Source organism: Colobus angolensis, unplaced genomic scaffold, assembly GCF_000951035.1.
Source record: "Colobus angolensis palliatus isolate OR3802 unplaced genomic scaffold, Cang.pa_1.0 Scaffold19, whole genome shotgun sequence".
Lineage (NCBI taxonomy): Eukaryota > Metazoa > Chordata > Mammalia > Primates > Cercopithecidae > Colobus > Colobus angolensis.
In genome coordinates this window covers 8,576,655-8,595,832 of record NW_012115043.1, presented here as the reverse complement: position 1 = coordinate 8,595,832, position 19,178 = coordinate 8,576,655, and the positions used below count along the sequence as shown (strand labels likewise).

General features: G+C 43.3%; 1 protein-coding gene across 22 annotated transcripts in view; it reads left to right on the top strand.

Moving 5' to 3' along the window:
• TPM1 (tropomyosin 1 (alpha)) overlaps nucleotides 1-19,178 on the top strand; it is a 29,253-nt gene that overhangs the window by 5,881 nt on the left and 4,194 nt on the right. For 4 of the 22 annotated variants that reach the window (XM_011940449.1, XM_011940455.1, XM_011940453.1 and 1 more), the window contains 6 exons: nucleotides 8,225-8,358; nucleotides 10,796-10,913; nucleotides 12,094-12,164; nucleotides 12,939-13,014; nucleotides 13,442-13,504; nucleotides 13,802-13,871. In XM_011940449.1, the coding sequence (XP_011795839.1) occupies nucleotides 8,225-8,358; nucleotides 10,796-10,913; nucleotides 12,094-12,164; nucleotides 12,939-13,014; nucleotides 13,442-13,504; nucleotides 13,802-13,871 (532 nt within the window). Of the gene's footprint in view, nucleotides 1-6; nucleotides 227-649; nucleotides 652-8,224; nucleotides 8,359-10,795; nucleotides 10,914-12,093; nucleotides 12,165-12,421; nucleotides 12,498-12,938; nucleotides 13,015-13,441; nucleotides 13,505-13,801; nucleotides 13,872-15,302; nucleotides 17,338-19,178 lie in introns of those variants that run through there. The other 18 variants (XM_011940450.1, XM_011940454.1, XM_011940443.1 and 15 more) reach the window with 13 other exon arrangements.

The following is a 19,178-nucleotide window of genomic DNA, read 5'->3' as shown; positions in this document are numbered from 1 at the left end:
CTGGGCAGCCGGGACAGCCGCGGCAGCCGGGTCCGCAGGGCAGCAGCCGGCCTCTCCCATTGCAGCCCACCCGCCCGCCTACCGGTCCGGCGCGATGGCGGGGAGTAGCTCGCTGGAGGCGGTGCGGAGGAAGATCCGGAGCCTGCAGGAGCAGGCGGACGCCGCAGAGGAGCGCGCGGGCACCCTGCAGCGCGAGTTGGACCACGAGAGGAAGCTGAGGGAGACCGTAAGGGACCCACCCATCACCCCGCAGACCCCAGAGGCGCATCCTCCCCGGGCAGCCCCGCGGCGCCCAGCAGGGCCCTCCTGCAGGCACCCCGGCAGGCTCCCGTCCCTCGTCCCCACGCCTCCAGGGCGCACCTGGCGCACCTGGGCCAGCTGGCGGCGGGCTCTGGGGAGGGGCCCGGCCTGTTCTCAGCCTTTCCTTTCCATCTCGCTGATCTAAAGTAAACGCTCCCAGGGGAAGCAGTGGTGGTGTTGAGAAGGTTCCGGAAGGAGCATTTTCCCAGGAAGGGTCTGTTTCTGGGGCGGTGGCTTTCGGTCGTGTCTCTGCGTCCCCTGGAGGTGCACTTTGCGCTGCTGGCTTGCTTTACTGTGAGAGTGGAGTGGGAGGAGGCCCTTCCTCTTGGAGATCCGTACCTTTGAGAAGGGGTGCCGACAGATCAAGTGGGAGAGACACTGTGGACTTGGGGCCTGGGGATGCTTACACTCCGCCGTCCCCGTCGACCCTGTGGTTTCCCGGAGGCCTGTGTCTCTGAGGTGGTAGAGAGACATTGACAGCTTGACAGCGCCGCGTTGTGCTGGAAGAGCTAATATATAGGACAATACCCTTCACCCTTCCCTTTCTTCAGCAGTCCTCCTTCCCTCTTCTCTCATACAGATAGATAATCGTTTGTTACCAAGTCTTGGAAAAAGTTGGCAAAATATCAACAGTTATTGGGTGTATTCTCTTGCGGGCTTCCCCTCCCCCTTGTTAAATGTAATACCTGGCTTCCTTCCTTTCTTCCAAGGCAAATGTATCCAGCAAACAGGAACAGGATTTCAAAGGTAGTCTAGTATATGATATTTGTCGATTTTGTGTGTTTGCGTGTGTTTTAATCAAGATACTGAAACAAACACCTTAGGAATGTTATGACAAGCGATAGTATGATGTCTTGCTGTGCTTAATATACAGGGCTGTTCTGAGTTGAGTAAATCGTTCTGGTTAAGTGTTTGTAAATGGCTGTATGGCTGGCCACAGAAACTTCAAGATCTGAAATGGTCCTCTTCACAGGAAAGCTCAACTAGAGAAAGTTTCAGATAAAATACAAGCAGGAAAAAGGAAATCAATAGGCAAAAGATAATTCTCAGTATTTGCTTTATAGGACGAGTCAGCAAAAGTCCTGTGGATATCCCTGAACTTGGCTGGGTGGTAAACTAATTCCGACTCCCTAACTGGCTAGCAGCTGTCCTTGAACCATTTGAACTATATAGAATATGATGGATAAGGACAAGAACTTTGGACCCAGACTGTCAGAATTTGAATCCTGGCTCCACTACTTACTAGCAGTGGGCAATTTACTTAACCTCTGTGTTTCAGTTCCTTCAGTGTAAAGTGTGGATAGTAACAGCATCTTCCTGTCGGTTAAAGGAGTTACTATGTACAGACAGTACAGTGGTGCTTGGCGCAGCAGGGTAAGTGCTGTCATTAAAACTGTCATTAAAACTGCACAGCCCTGGCAACACAGTGCTCCTTCACCTTCAGTTCCCCACCCAGCAAGGGGTCTTAAAGATGGCTTGCTCATTTTATGACATCATAAAACACTTCACTTACTGCTTTTAATCAACATTTGTTGGGGCGGGGAGCTTGAATGAAGAGGAAGTGGACAGGCTGGTAGGCATGTTTGATGGGTTGAAGTGGTGTTAGTGGTAGAAGTTTGAGGTCTTCTCACCCTCCTAAGAAAGAGTATGTGTGACTTTATGCGGAAGAGCCTTGTATTGACTCCTGGCCTAGTGACTGATGTTAGACACAAAAGATAAATTTTATGAAGGGCACATTATTCCTTTTATTTTAATGTGCATCTTTTGCACATCGTTTTTGTAACAGAACTCTTCCTGTGCCAGTCGGCTAAAGATAATTAATACTTTCATTCTTTTCACGGCTTTATATCAAAAGTGGTTTAAGTGGTTTCATTTTAAGTAATTTTTGCAAGCAGTCTACCTGGGTGATTGAACACAGAACCTTTTAAGACAGCCTTGAGGACTGGATCAGACCATTGAAGAGAGACTTTCAGGCTGCAAGTTGTTCCTAACTTCTGAAATTGGAACTGAAGTGTAGCTAACTTAGGTATTTAGATGTAGCTTGGGCTGTGAGTTAAGCTAGCAGTAACAGTTTCTTTTGGCAGCAAAGATAAAGGTTTAGTGACAAAACCATGAGCCACTGCAAAAAATATTTGACCAGAGAGTTGGCCTAAATTCAAATACTCAGACGTTCAGACTGTAGTTAATAGGCCCTGTTAAACCAGCCCTTACCTTGGAAAAAGCAGCCATCCCTTACTTCCTCCTAGTCTGTGTTTCCAAGTTGTGTGGATCCTTCAAAATGTTGGAATGAGGCTATTTTGCTTGACATGATTGACTCCAGATCTTGTGACCCACTAGGGTTTTGTTTGCTTTTTTCATTATTTAAAAGAAAAAAAAGGCAAGAAGAATCTTCCTTTCTGAGTAGTATCCAGCAAACAAGGAGACAGGGAGTTGTGGCCAGAAGGTTCTTAATTAATAACATGATTAAATCATGGGAAATAACCAATTTACAAAAATTCCCAGCATTTTCCCTCTTTACACTTGGTAAATATTTCCGGGATAGGAAACTGAGGGTGCATTTTGTGCTTGCATTGGCACTCCCAGAGTGGCTGTAACTGGAATGTATACTCTCGATTTCCACTTTCATATGTAGGCAAGGCAGAGGCACTACAATGCCTTGTTCATGTCTGTTCTCCCTCATTATACAAATATGCCTCATAAATTATGGGCTTTGGCACACACACAGGAGGTTGTGTTTATCTGTTATCCATGGGAGTGCCCCTTAATGTCATCAGTGTTTTTTCCCCCCTTTCCTTACCATATAAGGGCAGAAGTTTAGCTTGGCTGTGGTCACTTGGGCTTACACAGCAAGTTGGGTGAAACCTTCTTCATATAACTACAGTTTGCATAAAATAAAAAGACCTGACCTTTGATCATCCCAGGTTCCACTCCGGTTCAGTCAGGACTTTGGAAACATATTCCAGAGGATTGATTTCTAGAATATAATATTCTTCCACCAGTATTTTTTCTTAATAGCCTTAACTGGAATACTTTTTCAAAAAGTAAAAGTCACTGCCATTTTAAATTTTCTGTTGTTGTATTGGCTAAAACATCTGGATTTCATGAAAATCTAAGCCTCGTAAAAGTTTTCTTTTTTTTTTTTTCCAAATCTGATTGGGATATTATACTATGGTGGGGTGGGCATGCCCTTGATTTCTGTATAGTACCATGTTGGGGTGGGGGAATGGGGTGCATGCCCTTGGGCTGTTACCTTAGAGGAGGGTCATATGCATTATAAGGCACCTCAAGTACAGAGCACCAGGAAGTTATTTAAAAACAGATCTGCAGGAAGACATTGGTAGCCTTGACTAATACAGCAGTCTCTTTTTTGAGTAGTTCATTAATTGTTAGAACACAATAGCACTTTTGAAATAAAAGAAACTATCATCCCAAATTGAAAGACTTCACTGGCAGTCAGCACATGGGGCTGTTGTTAGAAGAAAGCTAACTCCACTGGGTGCGGTGGCTCACGCCTGTAATCCCGGCACTTTGGGAGGCTGAGGCGGGTGGATCACCTGAGGTCGGCAGTTCGAGACTAGCCTAGCCAACGTGGTGAAATCCCACCTCTACTAAAAACACAACAATTAGCTGGGCATGGTGTCACGTGCCTGTAATCCTAGCTACTGGGGAGGCTGAGGCAGGAGAATCGCTTGAACCCAGGAGGCAGAGGTTGCAGTGAGCCGAGGTCACGCCACTGCACTCCAGCCTGGGAGACACAGCTAGACTCCATCTTAAAGAAAAAAAAGAAGAAGAAGAAAGCTAACTTAGTACACTAAGAGTGATTTACATGCCTAGAAATAATTTGTGCCTGGGGTCTTGACCCTCCCCAAATGCCTTGTTATTTCTATCTGCTTTTAAATAACAGATGGTCATATGTCTATGGGCTTGTACCAGCAGAGGCAACAGCAGGTCCTTAAGAATCCCCAGGTGCCATGATGAAAAGAACCTTAGAAAATATCGAAATAACCTCAAAACTTAGAAAAAAAATACCAGAAATAAAAGCTAGTAAAGGTGAGAGGTGTGGGGCTTTTGGAGCATAGAGCATAATAAATCAGAATAAAAAGTAAAAATAAGAAAGAGAAAAAAGTAGCCCTGATTAAATTATAAAATTAAACATATCTTGAATTCTAACAAACCAAACAAAAATTCTACTAGGCCAGTATAATAGGGCCTGCAGAGCCTGTCATGGGTCCAGGGTTTTCCCATAAAGACAGGTGTACCTCAGATACTACTCCCAGGTCCTGGCTTTAACCTCGAAGCCCCTCTGCTTGTCCTGCTCTGAAACCTCTAGGGCAGTAGGCATTGACTTCTGGGCTAGGGAGTAAATGTTCCGTGTCCTTATGTTCCGTGTCCTTACGTGAGCTTCCTATTACCCATTAGCATTGTTTTATGAAGTTTTCAATTTTATATCCTGCCTAATTTCAAAAAGATTGTGATAATCACTTTAGTGGATGATTTGCATTGCAGCAACTGTTCTCCTAGTCCTGGTTAGGGTCTGTCCCTGAGGCCTTTCTTGAGGAGTTGGGATGGGGGCCAGAGAACACCTCAATCTGATGTCGGAAGAGATAAAGACCACAGGAATGAGAACTGCCATTTCCAAAGTTTCCATGACGTTCCGGGAAGCCAGGAGAAGTGACAAGTGGAGAGCTGGCATGCTAGGAGCCTGGTGACTTGGATTTTAATCCTGTCTCCCACTGATGGCTCTATGGCCTCCGCATACTTCAGTGCCCAGGGTCAGAGTTCCCTCCTGCCGCCTCTTTTTAGTCAAGAGCTAGAAGAATGGCCAGCCTCTTTGGGTGGTGGCAAAGGGGATTGTTTATTTATAGTACAGATTCCTGCCCTCCCCCTTTGACCTCCTGAATCAGAATCTCTAGGGACAGGGCCTGGAAGTTTGATTTTTTTTTATTTTTATTTATTTATTTATTTATTTTTTTGAGGCAGAGTCTTGCTCTGTCACCCAGGCTGGAGTGCTGTGGCGTGATCTCGGCTCACTGCAACCTCTGCCTCCCGGGTTCAAGCGATTCTCCTGCCTCAGCCTCCTGAATAGCTGGGATTACAGGCATGTGCCACCACGCCTGGCTAATTTTTGTGTTTTTAGTAGAGTTTCACCATGTTGGTCAGGCTGGTCTCAAACTCTTGACCTCATGACCCAGCTGCCTCGGCCTCCCAAAGTGCCGGGATTACAGGCATGAGCCACAGCGCCCAGCTGAAAGTTTGATTTTTTTTTTTTTTAATGCTCATCTCTGGGTTGATTCGGACACTTAGTCACTTGTGGGAATTCCTGATCTGGACAATGCCTAGGGATCCTTCTAGTTAAAAAATTGAGACTCTATTTTTTAGATTTACAGGGCCTCCTCCGGAAGGGGCAGCCACCCTCAGGTCTGCTGTGTGTGCCCTACCATTCCTCTCTCTGTATCACAAACTGGCACCTAGAAATGGGTCTCCATGCCCAGTTGTTGCTGGGGCACCCTGTATGAAGCCCTGCTGGCTGGTATCCCTGTAGGACATATTTTCTGATTTCCAGGAGTCTGAGGTTCTACAGACCCTGGGGAAATACAGGAGTGGCATTTAGACAACAGCATTCTGTAAACACAGTGCCAAGAGCTAAGGGAAAGAATGGGGGTGGGGTTGATCGGAGGGAAGACACGGATGGTTTGGTGGGGGCCCTTTGGATAGGGAGATCTCATGTGCCAGGCTGGAATGAACATGAGGTGCTGTCTCCTTCCTTTCTGGTGACTCAGCTGTGTGGGGAGCTGGGGATAGAGACCTGTCACCCAGAGGGTTCTTTTCCCAAAGCATAAACAGTCATCTTTCTGTGAGTACAAAGTCCTTGAGGTTTAGGCCCAGATCTAAAGCAGGGCAGAGAACTTAGAACTTGGTAGCTACAAAAAGGTTTTGAAAATCTTGCTGGCATTGCTCTAATAGGCCGTAGCCTCTGTGACAAGGATATTTGCCATCATATTGAAAATAATAAGAAAGGAGAAGAGAAGAGAAAGTGTACAGTAATTTTGAACACATAACCTAGACACTCTGCGGAGGCTTTTTGTTGTTGTGGGGCTTTTGGATTGTGTGCTTGGTTTTTTTGTGTGGTTTTAAATTTTGTTTTGTTTTGTTTGCCCTTTGTTTTTGCTTCAGCTTTGAGTTCCCCTCCACCCTCAAAAGGAATAGAATTTTACTGGAAAATGAAAATTTAGAAAAGTGAAGAACTCTTAACTGACCCAGAAGTGTATCCTTAATATATGCATCTTTCCAGCAATAGTAATAAAAAAATGCCTAATGGTTTTTCAAAGACACTTCTCTATAATTAAGAAATTTATTATCCTATTACCCTTGCTCTTCAATACACACACACACCAGAAACAGCAGTCATCTGCCAGTAATTCCTAGCTGGGCCCATTTACCAGCTGTTCACTGATGATGATTTACTTCGTAGGCAGTACAGTTGTAAATGCTCTTCCTCTGGTTTATTTCACATTTGCCCTGCTCCCTGCCTCCATCAACCAATTACTACATTTTTGTCAAGATAAAAGTGTATTCACATGTTTTTATAGAGTCCTTCACCATGGTTGGAGATGCCCTACTCACCTGTCTTCTCAGATAAAACTTGGCATTTAAAATCTTACAAATCTCGATGAGCAAAGAGCTGAAGGTTCTCAGATTCCTTTGATTAAAGACTGACCACAGTCTCTAACTACATTTGCATTTCCAACTCTGTATTGTGCATCCATAAGCTAAGAACATTGCTTTTATTAAAATTAGGTTGGTTTTACTTATCTTATTGAACCCGTACTCTGTGCAGAGAACTGTGAGTTCTCTGGATGCACGCAACTTACAGTTCAGTGGCAAAGACAGGGCTGTATGTAGAGAAATTTGTTATCCTATTACCATGGGTCCCTAAGTGTGTATTGTAATTTCTAGAAAACTCCTAAGTGTTCTGAAAACCCTCCCACCCCTTAGTGAACATACATTCAAAGCAGATGAGGGTATTGTACCTAATAAGTGAATTCCATCTCCCACTTCCATGCACAGTATTTAAACAGCCACCAGTGCAAGCGTGTATAACGGACCGTCATGGTCTTACAAGTGTTCCGAGACTCATAGCAACAATTTCTTATGACAGGGAAAAATCATTGCTTCTCAAAGAAACCAACATTTTATTTCAGAGATAGATACCAAGTAAAAACAGTACTTGTATTATTTTTCTTTTTAGTAGTTTGATACTTTTCCTGTATTAACCTTGACTTCGAAGAAATTTCATAGGCTTACATCAAAAACACTTGGGAAATTTGTCTTGGCTCTGTTCCAATGAGGCCGGTTATTCTACAAGGGGTTACTGGATTGTGTTGGGCCTTCGTGTGGTGTGCATTTTAGAACCCTTGAATTTTAAACTATTTGAGTTCCTTTGTAAGGATCCTTTGATAAAGTGGCTAGAAGAAAAGACTTGCGTGAAACTCTTGAGTCCGATTTCTGGCTGTACTGCTGTTGTCTTACATGGCTGAGCCTGGGGAAGTCTTGTCTCACACTTCAGGCCCCCAGTGAGTGAGGTGGCTGTGATGACGCTCTTGTTTAACAGGCAAGTAAAGCCAGGGTGTTGAAATCTGTGGAAGAAAGGAACCATGTGGAAGAGCATGTGCGAATGATCTGTCTGATGAGAATTGTGTGTATAGATTTGTGTATACACAAATATGGATGTTTACTGTATGAATCAATGTATAAATGTGTCCGAGAACTCTGGAGTTGATGAGGGCTTGTAATGCACTTAAAGGTAGCTCACCACAAGACAATCTTCCTGTCTGAAATCAGCATTGCAGTCCCAGCCATTTCCGGAAGCTACCACCCTCACTTTCTCCCCAACTCTGAAATGCTTTTCACTCTCTCTACCTAGGCTGAAGCCGATGTAGCTTCTCTGAACAGACGCATCCAGCTCGTTGAGGAAGAGTTGGATCGTGCCCAGGAGCGTCTGGCAACAGCTTTGCAGAAGCTGGAGGAAGCTGAGAAGGCAGCAGATGAGAGTGAGAGGTGAGAATGCCCCATCAGCCATCTTTTGCAGCTGCCTTTCCTGGTGGAATAAACCGGAGGGCTCCTAGGATCTTTGAGGTTTAAGAATTTTTCAGTCCCCTGGTGGTGGGATCATTTCCTCTATTGATCCCAGGTATAACTCGGTTGGTTTTGTTCATTTAGCATTAGTGAAACACCTACTATGTCCAAAGCACTGTCCTAAGCCCTAAGGTTACAAAGAAGAAGATCTTGTTCCTGCCTTCACAGAGCTCACCATCTAATGAGGCAGACAGATATGTAAAGGAGGAATGTCAGGGATACGAGTTGGCCCTTTCATTCCTACTGACCGCAGAGCAGTTGTGCATTTGTTAAAGTATAACTTAATTTTATAATATACCAAGGAGGCTTAGGCCTAAATAAAGGAACTGTGGACTATCAGTTGTCAAATAGCTTAACAAATAGGTGGAAGAAAAAACACAAAGCAGAAATACTGTCTGCAAAAGTAAAATATTTTGAACTTGGACTCAATAATACACACAAGACACGTGCACACAGATAGTCAGATGCTCGTGTGTTCTGAGCCCATCTCTGCTGTCATCTGGCTCTAGCTGAATTATTACTCTAAGATTCAGCTTTGTGGTAGTAAAGGAAAGCATGGTTTGTATAGACCAGCACAGCCTGGGGTGGTCTAGAAGGCATTTTCCCTTATGCTCAACTGTTGGAATTAAGGATTTGCCATATTGCATAGAAGTACTTCAAGAGAGACTCCATGAAGTGAGAGAGTGTTCTGCTGCTTGAGGGATGGCATAGCATGAAGGGCTCAGAACAATGAATGTGTATCTATCTGTGCTGTGACCTGGGCAAGTGAAGGCAGTCAGTCATCTTGTCCATTTCTCACTCTTTGAAGTGACCCTGCCACCAGGTACCAGGTATAAAGAGTGATTTCAGACTTTAGGATTAAAGAAGATTTTTAGCTAAACTTTTTAGGCCATTATCCACTGCTGCTTAGTGTTTCTTCGCTAACCAAGCATTTTGGACTTCTTTAACATGCCTAATCATCTCTTACAGTGTACACATAAGAGCAGTTTTGTGGCTGACTTCTTTCTGAAATATACTTGTTAGTGCACCTTAAAAGCAGTCTGGTAATGTTAGACTTCGGAGTAAAGGGGACTTGCGGGTCATTTAGTCCCTTAGTTTTACAAATGAGAAAACTAGGGCTCAGAGACGAATGTGACTTGCACCAAGGCTCACAGCATATTTGTGGCTAAGCCAAGATTGTGACCCAGATCTCCTCAGCTGTATTCCAGTGCTTCATCAAAAGATAGTGGGCTAGACGCGGCGGCTCACACCTGTAATCCCAGCACTTTAGGAGGCCGAGGTGGGCAGATCACTTGAGGCCAGGAGTTCGAGACCAGCCTGGCCAACATGGCATAACCCCTAAATCTACTAACAGATACAAAACTTAGCCAAGTGTGGTGCTGCACACCTGTAATTCCAGCTACTTGGGAGGCTAAGGCAGAAGAATCGCTTGAACCCAGAAAGTGGAGGTTGCAGCGAGCCAAGATCACGCCACTGCACTCCAACCTGGGTGACAGAGTGAGACTCTGTCTCAAAAAATAAAAATAAAAAAATAGTGGTTCACTTATACTGCCTACTTAAATTTTGATAAATTAATTCCATTTTACATGACTTGTTATTCCATATATCTGTAAAATATCATAGTTCAGTTAGTATTTTTCTGAAACATAACACCATGCCGTAGGACCCTAATACACTCAGCGTAGAGGACAGTGTCAGGCCTGTCTCCCAGCATTGCTGTCATGAAAGGGTTCCATTACAGGTAAAACTTAATTTGAAGCATTCAATTGAACCATAGGAAATTGCCATTATTACTTGTCTGAAATGGTCAAATACCAGCATTTTTTGTGGGTCTACTAGTTTATTAAATCTAATATTAACTCTAATATCTTATTAAGTCTAATATTTTTGCTTATGGTTGGCAGGGTAAGAAGATTCTTTGTAGAAAGAGGTATATAAAGATGAGTTTGATTTTGTTCTAGCTTTGATTCATGTGCAAGCTGAGGCTTCCCACAGGAAAGGCAAGAAATCTCGTTATCTTTTTAATAGTAAAGCATATTGGCTTTTCCGGTTTCATGCCGCCAAGATTCAGACAGGATCCTGACATGGTACCTTTTATCATTAATGTTAGATGCCTGATAGTTTGATCAGTACTCAGGGTGAGAGAGTTCATTCACAGTGAATGAACAGAGAGAAATGTGTCTCTTTTTTCCACCTTTAGCTCTGGAAATTGTTGTTTCCTGGTTTGGAAAATAAAAGTAGCTCTGTGCTCTATTTTGGTCTACCGCTTACACTGAGCCTCACAGGCCACAGCAGTGCAGTGTGCATTTGGGAAGGTGAGCTCTAAATCTTGGGTTTTCCTGCTTGTCTTTCTTTTCAGAGGCATGAAAGTCATTGAGAGTCGAGCCCAAAAGGATGAAGAAAAAATGGAAATTCAGGAGATCCAACTGAAAGAGGCCAAGCACATTGCTGAAGATGCCGACCGCAAATATGAAGAGGTCAGATCCTGGGGCCCACAGCCTTGTGGACTTCCAACAGTGGCCTTCAGGAGGCCAGGGAGCAGTGCACAGTCTTGATTCCTCAGTGAGGCCATCTGCTTGGTTGGCAGACACGGGTGGTTTCGAGAAGCAAAGTTCCTTTGTCTGCAGAGAACAGTTCTCATTTTAATCCTGCTAGGGGATCCCAGGCTTTATCAGGAAGCTGATCAGTGGCACTGGGAAGAAGGACCAAAACTCCTCTCCCCCAACCACAAAGACCTGGACAGAAGATCTTTGGCCAGAAGGGAGAGTTGGGCCCTGTGTCTTGTGAAAGGAGGCTCTCATGCTCTCATGGTGCAAGTCACTTCTTCCCAGAGTCACCTTGCACATCCAGATTGGGCAACCTAGAGACCACAGACAGTGTCTCAGTGGATTCATGGAGGCCTCTCTTCTCAAGGGTGGTAGAGAACTATGATCAATGCAGATTTTCAGTAGAATTTGCTGCTGGTCATGTTCCCATGAAAACAGCCTCCTGCGATAAGAGGCAATATGATTATTAAGATTTCTGTTTTTTCCTTATTGGGTCACATTGTGGCTATCCTGAAACAGCATTGCCCCTCCTTTTTATTATCACTGTTACCTTCAGATTACACTATGCTCACAAGTTTTGATCTGCTTCAGAGGCTCCCTTCCTCTCTCTGGTTCTTCCACTAAATACAAATTTGATTTTGTCAATTATCTCACCAACTTGTCTCACGTTAGTGTCTCTCGTATTCTTCCTCTGCAATAAGGAGGTAGATGCACAGATCAGCCATCAAATTGAAGGAGTTCTTAGGTTTATTTTGTTTTCCCGGCAGCCCCCACCTTTTCAGTATATGTCTCATCCTACTGCTGTTTTTGAGATTGTGAATTTGTATTTTCTCCCTCCTTCCACATTTTGGTCCGGCTGCCAGTTCTAGATCAGACTTCCAATTGAGACTGCCCAATCACAGCGAACCATTCTGAGTCTAAGCAGAAGCCTCTGATCTCCTCTCTGCTCGCACTCCTAATGGAGAGTTGCTTCTCTCCGGTCTACCAGCAAGAGGATCATATTGTTTGTAGACAAAACCTAGTGCCTGATGGGATCTGATCGCTACCCCCATGCCCTCCTACACAAAACTTGCAAGATCCATGGTGTGTGTGTTGTGTTTTCCTGCTGCAGGTGGCCCGTAAGCTGGTCATCATTGAGAGTGACCTGGAACGTGCAGAGGAGCGGGCTGAGCTCTCAGAAGGGTAAGCAGGCCCGGCGCCAGGAGGCCACGAATGGGGTGCTGCAGAGCAGTGACTAAACAGCATGACCTTCTGGCAGCTGCACATTACCTGTTTCAGCTCCGGGCTCCTTTTGTGCTCATTTGATGTGGATGAGCCACGAGTATGGAACATGGAGGACTCGTGTGGGGTGTCTATGTATGAATGCGTGTATCACTGCATGCCTTACCTGCACACTGATTTTGTGAATGGCCTTGTGCATTTCCTGTGTCCACTAACAGCCAAGTCCGACAGCTGGAAGAACAATTAAGAATAATGGATCAGACCTTGAAAGCATTAATGGCTGCAGAGGATAAGGTACTGATGGCTCATGTGTGGTTTTTAGGTTTAACTGCAACCCAGACGTCTTTCAGCTTCCAATGCCTACTGGTTCGTTTGGTATAACGACTGCACCTTCACTTCACCCTCTGCTATTTATATCTTGCTTTAAGTGCTTTCCCTTGGTCCTTTATGCTCCTTTGTTTTCCCTTCATAAATGCTCTTTGGGCAGCCAAAAAAGGAGCCAAATTATTGCACTTCAAAGTTGTTGGATTTTGTCACCCTGCCTTCTGCTGTTGCGAGGTTGGGGGGCAGTGTTCCTGGCAAAACTAAACATTTTAATACCCGATGATTTGGCTACTTTCAGGCAGCCCTTCGTCTCTAGGACTCGGTTTTCATTTTTTCCCATCCCTCTCCTTTTTCTCTCCTCCTTCCTTTGGCTTGTCTCCCACCCTTTCTGCCTCTGATCGAAAACGTTAGCAAATGTGCCGAGCTTGAAGAAGAATTGAAAACTGTGACGAACAACTTGAAGTCACTGGAGGCTCAGGCTGAGAAGGTAGGCCAGGAGCATGGTGTGGGGGAAAGGCGTCTTTTAAGAGCTGCTCCAAAGAGGCCCTGCCAGTGAAAGCAACACTTACAGTAGACATTTTAGTAAATGGCAATATTGTGAGGTGATTTTTGGAGAGTTACTAGGTAGCAAATTATTTTTATTAACTAGAGAATTTATTTTATCTTAGGGATATGAGTCATCAATTTAATTTAAACCAAGTGCCAAGTGGATAAGTTATCTTGTTGTTATCCCATGTAAAACAATAGGCAAGAAAGCAGAGAATGTATTGCAGTGTGCCATTTGATATCAGAGGTTCCATTACCTCCTAAGAGATCCTTAACATCTGTTGGCTGGGCTGGCAAGTTCTTTGCATGAGAAGCCATGAGTAGATTGAGCTGCAGCCTGACATCTGGAATGCTCTTTCTAATTACAGTACTCACAGAAGGAAGACAAATATGAGGAAGAGATCAAGGTCCTTTCCGACAAGCTGAAGGAGGTAATATGAGAGTTGTGGATGAAGCCAACTGGATTTTAAATGAGTTTGTTTTCATGGAACTGGTCAGGGCCTTTTCATTTTAAAGTTCTAGTGATCCAAGTCAGGAATATTCTAAGGTTGCCTTGGAGTGTGTGTACAGTGCTAGCTGCCATTTCTCACAGAGGTGACTGAAACTGACGGGTAGTCTCAGATCCACTTTATGGGTGATGTGCTTCATTTACATCCTCTAGTTTCCATATGTTTGTAGCTGCGGGAAACACAAAACTTCCCAACTTTAACTCAAATAAATCATTACAGGCTGAGACTCGGGCTGAGTTTGCGGAGAGGTCAGTAACTAAATTGGAGAAAAGCATTGATGACTTAGAAGGTAAGATCTTAAGTAGTGTTTTTAGTTTAATCCTTCTGGTTGAATAGTGATGTGGCAAAACAATTTTCCAATTCAAGGGCATCCACCTTGATACGCTCCTTTGCACTTGCACATTCTTCCTGTCTGTCCTCTGGGGTTTTCCTCTGTGGCTCTTAAACTCATGAACCTGAGTCTTCTGCTCACCAGGTGACTAGTTAGCTACCAGCCATAGTGGCAGATGCCATCCAGCTTGACTTCATGCTCATTAGAAGTGTGGCAGGTTTATTTTTCACTGTGAGTGAGGTGCTTATAGGTGAGAATGACTCAGTATATTTTATATCTTTAGTGTTACTTCCTAATTAAATTGGGAATGATGTGGTGATTGTGGACTTGTTTTTAGAAGAACCCATCTTCTTCCAAGTATGAATTCAAAGTAAGGATTTGGGGTTTTTTTTAAGTCATGTATTATCTTATCAAACTACTTTATATCCTGAAGGAGGAGGGAAAAATTATACTTAAGCACTTCTCCCCTAAGGCACTTAGGTTTTATTTTAGTAATAACCACTCTATCTCACGGATATCCTAAATGTTGAGCTTTGAGGTTTGTGAAGGATTAGCTGTGAACAAGAAAGAAAAAAGACAAACAAATATATACATCACAGAAGGGATTAGGGAAGGAACTAGTGTTTGGTACAGATAATCAAAATAGTGGAGAAGAGACAATGACAAATGGTTGCAAAATGATCTGCCAAAGTGCAGCAAAGTCTGAAACCTGCAGCATTACAAAACTAGATTGCAGACTTGCCATACCACTGCCATATAAAGTGTGGCGCTCATTGCTTTTCAAGCCTCCTGGACCAATAATAGGCAGCTTGAGTGGGAAGACCACAGGAGTAGCTTAAATGACACTAAGAAATCGCTATCCCAGTGGTCTAGTGTGGTCAGGAAGTCAGTGGTTTGAAGGTGGAGCCAGATAAGGACTACAGGCTGTAGTCACAAATTGTTCTTCCAAAACACTGCCGTTGGATTTTTTTTTTTCCATTGTTTATAGCTGCAGATGGCTGACTACTCCAGTGTAATTAAAATATAGCTTTGCAAAAGAAAAATGTTCCGTTAGCCCCTGTGTCCCCTCACCAGGAGATAGCCTTCTGTGGTTTCTTTTAGGATTTAACATGGTTTACTGATATACCTACCATATTTGTTATGATTTTCGTATTGAGTCTTTCTCATTTTATTTTCTAATGGGTTTTGTTCTCTTTGTTTTTGTTTCAATTTATTTAAAACAAAACGCACGCCTCCTGCATTGGCCACCTGCTGCGGCACCAACCCCTTCATGCATTGCCCTTTTCTTGCTGCTGTGTTGGGATGGTGCACGCACCACCCTCACTCACCTTCCATCTCTTGATCACTCTCCATGTTCTTGCACCTCTGCCTTCCACTTCCTGGTCATAGACGAGCTGTACGCTCAGAAACTGAAGTACAAAGCCATCAGCGAGGAGCTGGACCACGCTCTCAACGATATGACTTCCATGTAAACGTGCATCCACTCTGCCTGCTTACACGCTGCCCTCATGCTAATGTAATAAACTCACCACCATCCCTTCCTTGCTCCCTGATCTCCATCTTTGCACTCTTGTGTTCACCCTTTTTGTGATAACCTAGAATAGTTACTGTTTTTTCGCTTTCTACTAATATAAAGGCCAACTAGATTAAGTGTCTACACAAACCGTTTTCTTTTCAGAATCCTTTTATTTTGTAAGTGCTAAACTAGAGCAGTGAACTAGAATGAGTGACCTTGAGCACTATCCTTTTAGGAAATTAAACTAAACTCAAGTAAAACTAGACGGCCATGCCATTGTTGTACAGGAACGTCTCAAGAAATACCAAAATTTGTTTCCTGAGATTCAACTAAGTACAACAAAATCATTTTCATAAAATAAATATAAATTGAAGGAACCCTTAAAGTGTCAGGTTATTGAGAATCTGAGGATAAGGAAATTGGCATGATCTAATACAACCCTAACAGTGGTACTATAAAAGATCATCTCTTTTACTTTTAAAAATTCTAGAGTAGGCCAGGCACAGTGGCTCATGCCTGTAATCCCAGCACTTTGGGAGGCCGAGGCGGGCAAATAACGAGGTCAGGAAACTGAGACCATCCTGACTAACATGGTGAAACCCCATCTCTACTAAAAATACAAAAAAAATTAGCCCGGTGTGGTGGCAGCACCTGTAGTCCCAGCTACTCGGGAGGCTGAGGCAGGAGAATGGCGGGATCCCTGGAGGCGGAGCTTGCAGTGAGCTGAGATCATGCCACTGCACTCCAGCCTGGGGGACAGAGCGAGACTTCATCTCAAAAAAAAAAAAAAAGAAAAAGAATTCTAGAGTAAAAAGAACCCTCTGCTGAGTAACCAAGCCTTTCATTTTCTGTTTTCATAAAAAGAATTAAAATACCCACGATAAATACTTACCACAACCTGTGTCAAAGAAATGGGAAATTCAACACAGATTGTATAATGTGAGCCTGGGAGTTAATGGCCCAGATTTTACTGTTAGGCAGTAAGAGTTGGAGTAGGTAGTCTTGTTATCATGAGAAGAACCTTCAACAGATACAACTAATTTACGTATTACTAACCAAACTTCAATATTAAACTTTTCCTACTACTTTAAATTCTAACCTGGAATGTTTCAGAGTTCTTCATTCTAACATCACCCTAAATTCCACTGAAGCTGGAAATGTCATTTTCCAAGCCCACTTGTCATTCATTTACCCATGCAGGAAAAATGATAACTTGAGGAGTATGGCATGTGCCTGTGGCCTTAGACGTTATAGAATCCCCACACTCAACAAAAAAGCCCCTAGAGACATGACTGTTGCCATGGAAACCAGAGAGCAGTCTACTCAGCCCTCATTTGTAAATGAGGGGGAGGAGCAGATCATCTGTCTCTAAGGCCTTTTCCAGCACTGAAATGTGGTGATTCTTTGGGAAAAACTTTTTGCATCAAGTATGATTAAATATTCTGAAAGATGAGTATAGCTTAAAATTTGTTTTTAAATTCTGTTCATGGGTTTTCTTAAAATGGACCCTTGCTGAAAGGCAGCCTGTGACGGCCTCAGGTGGGACGTCCTTCCAAGGGTGTGGCTGGCAGTGGGTTTTGCATGACTGCTTCTTGTCCGTGTTTCAGGTGCTGTCATCTGTTGGTTTGGTTTTCTTTTTTCTTTTTTCTTTTTTTTTTTTTTCTCATTGGGCCACTTTTTTTTCCCTCCCACCTTTTTATCTTCACGCAGATAAGTTTCTTTGCTTCACTTCTCCCAAGACTCCCTCGTCGAGCTGGATGTCCCACCTCTCTGAGCTCTGCATTTGTCTGTTCTCCAGGTGACCCTGGTTCTGTCTCTTAGCATCCTGCCTTAGAGCCAGGCACACACTGTGCTTTCTATTGTACAGAAGCTCTTCGTTTCAGTGTCAAATAAACACTGTGTAAGCTATTTCTGTTTGCTCTTCTTTTTACTTCTTATTTATTGACATTTTAGTTTCAACATTGAATAAAACTACAAAGCTGCTTCACACATATGAGGGTTAGTGTTTGGCTGCTGCTTTCTTTTTCTTTTTAAATTCTGAACACTATACAGAATTATATCAGGAGTTTCTAAAGCAATGGTTCCTTGTTGAACTTTAAAAAAATACCCAGGCTTGCATCCCTCTGTTTTTCAAAGGTTAGAATGAGGTCTGGACATCTGTGGGGGTTTGGGGGGAATTGTGATGGCTCTGCTTTGGAGTCTGGGACACACAGGGGACATTGCTTGTTGATCAGTGTCTTCCTTTGCTGGAGGTTTAGCTCAGGATGTAGTGACCCCTCTATGTTGATGTTTCGGTAGCCCTGCTTGGGAGGACCTGGCTAACTAATCAAGGGTCATGATGAATGGTTCCATAGCTGTCCTATATTACTAGGAAGTTATACATTGAGAAGGGTGAAAAAGAATTTGGATTCAAACAATGTAAGTTTTGGTTATTGTCAATCCTTTTATAGCACAAAGAAAAGTTCAAGCTTTTTTGAAGTATATTGATGACTCAGCCACTTTTATTTTGATCATGAAAATGACACCTTAGGTTTTCTAAATATGATTACTCTGGTCAGTTGTGATTTGCGATTTTTAGCACCTACTCTTTTGGAGGGATTGTTCATAGTCTTTGTGTTCAATGGCTGTGTTTTCATTTGTGGACATTTTAAAAATATAGCAATGAAAGTTTCTTTCTTTTCTTCCCAAAAAGATAGTTGGTGGAAATTGTTCAGAAGACAACTGTATTTCATTTGGGCTTCTGTTTTATTTCACAAACAGCAATTACCTGATTTTTTAAAAAAATACATTGTAAAAATTAGAACTTTAACTTATATGGACTTTAGTGTCATAATCCCCAACATTTCTCCTTCCTCAACAATCTAGCTATATATTTCTCCTGGTTTTCTTTTTTAACATGGATGATCTGCATGTTTTGTATATAGTTTTTGTAGCCCGAGAGGGCTGATACACCACCATACTGAAATAAATTTGGACAAACTCAGAAGATAGTGTCATTCTCACTCTACAGAGACTTCAAAGCATACAGGAAATGCTTTTTTAAAAGAAAGCTGAGAATTAAAGTATTGTGGTCGTAGTATGGTGGACTTTTAGAATCTGGACAGTGTCTCTCCCTTGAGTGTATAAAGACTTCTATGATTTCATGTTTTTCTTTTCTTAAGGCTCCTTGGGCCTGCTTCTATGATTCCTTCCTTGTTCTTTTTTAAATTCAGAATAAGAGAAGAGTACCCTTCTCTGAGTAAATCCTGCTTCCTGACGTAGACAAAATGCCAAGTCTGAAAGTTCTGCTGAGCAGATGTTCATGTAATTCTGGAGGCACATCTGTTTTTTGGAAATCCCTCCAGAGACTTTCACACTTTCTATCAGTACACTCTACAAGGGGAAGTGGGGCACTAATGGACTGGGAGGGCAGGTCAGGAGTAGCCCAAGGCGTGCAAGTGCAAGAGGAAAACAGCAAGTCAAGTTTATCAAGAAATTGTTGGGGCCCAGGCTTCTGGTTCAAAGGGCCAGGTCATAGCTACAGCTGCTCCAGTGGAGGCCAAACCAAAAGTATCACTGAGTTTGGGCACCTGAAGCTTCAGACAGCTGGAAGTCTCCATAGAACGGTAGGGCAAACACTTCCAAGGATATGAGCATGTCTTGTGCCTGCCTTTCGGCCACCCATGCACACCAGCTCCACAGCAGCTGAAGCAGAGCAGGTCCAGAGGAGGCTGTCGGAGGGACCGCTGTCCTTCCTGCTGAGTTCATAC